This window comes from Brienomyrus brachyistius, chromosome 19, assembly GCF_023856365.1.
Source record: "Brienomyrus brachyistius isolate T26 chromosome 19, BBRACH_0.4, whole genome shotgun sequence".
NCBI lineage: Eukaryota > Metazoa > Chordata > Actinopteri > Osteoglossiformes > Mormyridae > Brienomyrus > Brienomyrus brachyistius.
In genome coordinates, this window is record NC_064551.1 from 465,821 (window position 1) to 470,941 (window position 5,121).

Consider the following 5,121-nt stretch of genomic DNA (forward strand, 5'->3'; position numbering starts at 1 on the left):
AACAATCAGGTTGGCAGAGGAATTCCAAGGACAGACGGGTCTTCAGGTATTTTTTGAAAGGGTAGAGGGGATGTAACCGGACAAAATTTCTTTTCTGCCGGTGGGTGGGGGCGCTCGGCAGAATCTTGACTAGGGAGCCAGAACACTCAGGGCTGGCCCTGAATTATAGGGGGGGACCAAGTTTAGCCAGGGAAGTGCCACTGAATTTCATTCACCTCTAGTAATTGCGTCAGGGAGCCGGGCCAATCAGCAGAGGGAGAGCTGAAAGCAGTAACGCTGAATTCAAACTATGTACTCCAGCACATATCACAACCAAACTGTATTGATTGGCTGAAGTGGAAAGTATGTGCCACTGTGTAGTGAACACGTCAATGACTAGGGTTCACAAAGTGAAATGATGTGAAAGAAGCTGATGCATCAGGCTAAACCAAGCTGTCAACATTTCAACTGTACTGTAATTAGAATTAGTGCTTACACGTTCAATAAAGGCCTTAACTGGTGCTTAATTAGTCTATTTGTGTAATTTAGGCCAATGGTTTGCAATAAAAAAACAATAAAAATAAAAATGACAATGAACACCGTCAACAAAGTCCTATCTGATAAACGCTACCCATACAGGATAAATCTTTCGTTTGTTAGTGTGCCAATCAATCACCAACCAAATCCTTATGACTTATGCAAAACACGTTTTATTTAAACATTAACTGATTTTCAGCATACTAATTCTTTGAGAAAATAGAATGTACAAAAAACAATTAAATAATAAAACTGAAATAATTCACTCTCCATTTGGTGCCTTGCAAACACGTTAACAACATATTTACATAAAACTGTAAACAGAACGGACGTCTGTTCGCTCATTTTCCTAACGAAACGTTGCTATGCCCGCTCGATTACGACGGACTCAGATTAATCTGCGTCAAAACTGCCATAACACATTAACGCTGACAGCACTAATTTTAACATTAGCATAACATCGATACCCTAGAAAGGCATTAATATTTAGCCTGTTGTAAGTTAAACAGGCAACAAGTAAGGGATAGCCTACTCACATCGTTTGGTTTTTGAATAAAGGTACTTGTTTTTTTGCCTTTTCGTTGGCTTCATCCTTCTATTCACTCCATCAGATGGGCCTAATGGTCACTATACTTACCGCTACAATTTTGACAGGCACCGCTGAGGCAGCTCGTACGATTCAGGACCCCTTAACAATAATTAAAACACAAGTGCTGCTATGAGCCTGAAGGTAGCCGTAATAAAACATGTTTTTATTATATGAGAGTGAGCGGCCAGCCATTTGACATATACCCTGGTCAGTTTCTGCAGTTCAGGCCTTGCTCAAGTGCCCCAACAGTGACCCTTCTGCCTCCATTTTAGTTACACTGCCTACCTCTCCCACTCCCCTGCAACAACCTAACTACCCGTTTACTCTCTTAAAACCAGTCATTTTTTTTCCAACCGAGAAATAGAACAGTAGATGTTATAATAGTAATTCTTTTACTATAATGCAGCAGCTACTGGACAGCTCTGTTTGGAATTTGGAAGCACCTCAGCAAATATTACAAAACAAAACACGGATCGACGTGTTTTCCAGCCGACAACAGAGCATACTCTGCTTCAGAACATACACAACCTACGTCGTTTGTAACCATTTACAAATGAATAACATTTTAGCTGTTTGCACAAAAACATTAAATATAACAGGACCAGTGGGACTTGCTACAATCGAACTTCATTTAGCTATTAAGATTTATATGTCACTACACTATAATTACGATGTCTTATTAAACCATCATACCTGTGTTTGTCGTTTTAATATACACATAATATAGTTGTATTTCAAAGAATTTCCATACGAAAATACCATGTTTCGGTTTAGAACCATTTTACCACACATTTGAAGTTGCTTTCAATTTATCTACAAGTATTTAGAAACTTAGATTTCCATTTGTACCATTAAATATTAATATTCGCTCATCCATCAATGTAGTACACTGCAGTGTTTTATTAAATTCCATTATACACGTAATATTATTACGTATTTGATAACATCCATCCATTCATTTTCCAAACCGCTTATCCTACTGGGTCGCAGGGGGTCCGGAGCCTATCCCGGAAGCAATGGGCACGAGACAGGGAACAACCCAGGATGAGGGGGAGCAGCCCATCGCAGACTGCAGTAAAATCAACTGATGCAATACTTCAGGTCGTTGCCTGCTTTTCACTGACTGAAACACTGCGTCTTGTTGCATCAGCCGATTGCGAAAGAATTATAAATGACAGTCTTGCGATCCAATCAAGAACGAGCTATTTTGATTGACACTTGATTTTACCAGTAATGCCGTCATATGCTCATGTTTCGTTTGCCAGGGTTTGCCCAATAGAAATACTTAAAATCCTTGGAACGCGCTGTACTCGGTTGATAGAGGTTTTTTATTGGTTAAAATTGCTTCCTCACCTCAATTTCTGTAATATGATTGGTTGTAACTTTAAGCAGGCTTCACACGCTATGCGGAACCCGTATATATAACGGGACATCTCAAACCAGCCGCAAAGAGAGACGGTGGAATCCTTCATATTGAAGGCGTGTAACGTTTAGTGTACGTTGTCTTAAGTTAAGACCGAATAGATGGCAGTAGGGGAGATTGTAATCGCTTAAGATTTATCTAGTTACTGGTAACTGGTGTAAGCGGTTGGATAGTAACAGTTATTACTCTTGTAATTATTTTTTTGCTCGAATTAGAGATCAAAATGATTCTGTAGTTGGAAAATGCGGTAACACTATTGCATCGGCATGCATCGTACAAGGCAAAGCTGCACCGCTAAAACTGCTCAGCAGTTAGGCTCAAATACCGTCCGCGGTATTTCTGCGAGCCATCCAATACCACTACTGCTCGATCGAAGGAAATATTCAGCACCTTGAATTTACCATCTAGTCTGTACTGTACTCCATCATCCCATCTGTAAAACCTAACCACAATGAAGTTTCAAGACATCCTGTCGGAGAAGAGCCTGTGGATATTCGGGTACGGTTCCTTGGTTTGGAAACCCGATTTTAAATACAAAAGGAGCAAAGTCGGGTATATCCAAGGCTACAAGAGACGATTTTGGCATGGGGACAATTTTCACCGTGGAAACGATGAGAAGGTAAGCTGCTTTAAAAATGGCTGCAATGCGAATCATTGATCTTACACTATGTGATTATTAACAGTAGCGACGTTTAAATACATCATTTAAAATATAAGCTTTAAATGAATATGAGAAACATCGCTATACTTATATTTTTTTCTGACGTTCCTCTTTCTAGCCTGGTCGGGTGGTGACTTTGGTTGAAGATGATGACGTAAGTGGTTTTTTTTTTTTCCTTCCGGCGTTGTCGTAATGGCATGACAGCAGCATTTATATAATTTCATTTAGTCTCATCACAGATCATGTTTTTGTAGAGTTCACAAATTCAGTGTATTTACAGTAAAGGTAAATGTTTAAGTTTAATATGATATGGCATGATTCTTCTTTCCTGACTGACCTCTGCTCGGCTTTGCTCTGTAGGCCTGCACGTGGGGAGTGGCTTACGAAGTGACTGGCTCCCAGATCGAGGAATCCATGAAGTACCTGAATGTTAGAGAGGCTGTGCTTGGTGGATATGTCACCAAGGTGGTGGAGTTTGTGCCTCGGGGTGAGAGCCAGCCGCGCCACCGAGCACTGGTCTACATCGCCACTGCAGACGCAGCCAACTACCTGGGACGCGCAGGCCACAGGGACATCGCCGCACAGATCGCAGTGTGCAAGGGCAAGTCCGGACACAACATCGAGTATCTCCTCCGTCTGGCTCAGTTCATGCGGCAGCAGTGCCCCGAGGTAGAAGACCGGCACCTCTTCTCCATCGAGGCCTGCACCTTACACCTGGTGCCCTACCTCTTGGGTTTCAAGTAGAGAACCTGTACTGCTGTGCTTCAGAATAGTCATGATGTATGTAACCCTGAGCACTTGAATGTGATGTAGCTTCAGTGTCAGTGCTGTTCAGCAGTTTTGTGGAGTCTGATGCTGAGTGTCTACTATGGCATCTGTGTGCACATATCTAATGGAAGAAAGTGTCAATAAAGTGTTTCCACATGATCACTATACGTCTGCTTCTATTTTCTGCCTGCGTCCTACAAATGCTGTTCACCACTTTGGTGACCTGGGTTTGTTTTGCTTGCCAGCTGTGATTCATTTGGTGTTGAAATTAATCAAAATATAGGCCTTTAAGAACGCCACTGGTGCCAAGTGCTTATTTAATTAGGATGTCTACAAATTGGTTCTCCAAGCAGGTCAGTACCGGCCATGACGCCACATGGCAGCCAACTGACATTAAACATAACGTGGTGTAATTTGCACTTGATCTATGTATATATGCAAGTATGGCAACCCAATTAATGTAGTTTCTCCTCACCACAGACAATTGACTAAATGACCATTTATTCATTTAGCAGTAGACAGAATAAAACAGGAAAAAAAAATCCATAAAGCTTTTTCTTGTATTTTATACATATTTTCCATTATGAAAGTTGGGGAAATCCTGCAAAGATTTCACAATTCAGAATCTATATGAATACTACAAATGAATACGTATATCATAATACAAACAGTAATACCCATAGTTTTTGATGGCAGTTTCATACCTAATAAAAGGCGCAGTTTGTTTCATGGGAAGGATCGCTGGTCTGATCAGCTCGGAAGGCAGTGCCCTCAGAGGTGAGTGGGCTGGCATAGCAGAAGGATCATATATGGAGAGTTACTTTAACTTCAAAGCATATTTCAGAGAACTTAAAGTAAAACGCTAACCTGACCATGTGCACCTGCCCACCCCCCGCCCTCATTATTCAGACACCCCCCCTCTTTCATTCCCGAAGCAGATATTTCACATTAACCTTCAGTCTGATTAATACACAATTTGAATGTGGATGAACCTCTGAAGTAGCTTAATATTGATCCATCCTAACTGCAGTTTCCCTGTCCATTATCTCTTACACACAGTGTAATTTAATAAGCATGTCTCCTGAAGCGTCGGACAAAGGAAATCAGTGCTTAACTTGTGACATGATTACTCAGTTCTTTGTGCGATGTGGAGTAAATACTCTG

At 41.1% G+C, this 5,121-nt stretch overlaps 1 protein-coding gene across 1 annotated transcript; it reads left to right on the forward strand.

Annotated features, from left to right (window-relative positions):
• The first annotated feature begins 2,533 nt into the window (after positions 1–2,533).
• LOC125714700 (glutathione-specific gamma-glutamylcyclotransferase 1-like) lies at positions 2,534–4,116 on the forward strand. The gene is made up of 3 exons (XM_048985563.1): positions 2,534–3,147; positions 3,308–3,343; positions 3,550–4,116. Exons 1-3 carry the CDS (start codon positions 2,980–2,982, stop codon positions 3,931–3,933), a joined length of 588 nt encoding a protein of 195 aa, XP_048841520.1. The 5' UTR covers positions 2,534–2,979; the 3' UTR covers positions 3,934–4,116.
• The last annotated feature ends 1,005 nt before the right edge of the window (positions 4,117–5,121 follow it).

What these genes read in the sequence shown, in the direction of transcription:
- LOC125714700 (XM_048985563.1), top strand. Translation starts at nt 2,980, where the DNA reads ATGAAGTTTCAAGACATCCTGTCGGAGAAGAGCCTGTGGATATTCGGG. An exon ending in ACCGTGGAAACGATGAGAAG is followed by an intron (nt 3,148 to 3,307) that starts GTAAGCTGCTTT and finishes TCCTCTTTCTAG; the next exon opens with CCTGGTCGGGTGGTGACTTT. An exon ending in CTTTGGTTGAAGATGATGAC is followed by an intron (nt 3,344 to 3,549) that starts GTAAGTGGTTTT and finishes TTTGCTCTGTAG; the next exon opens with GCCTGCACGTGGGGAGTGGC.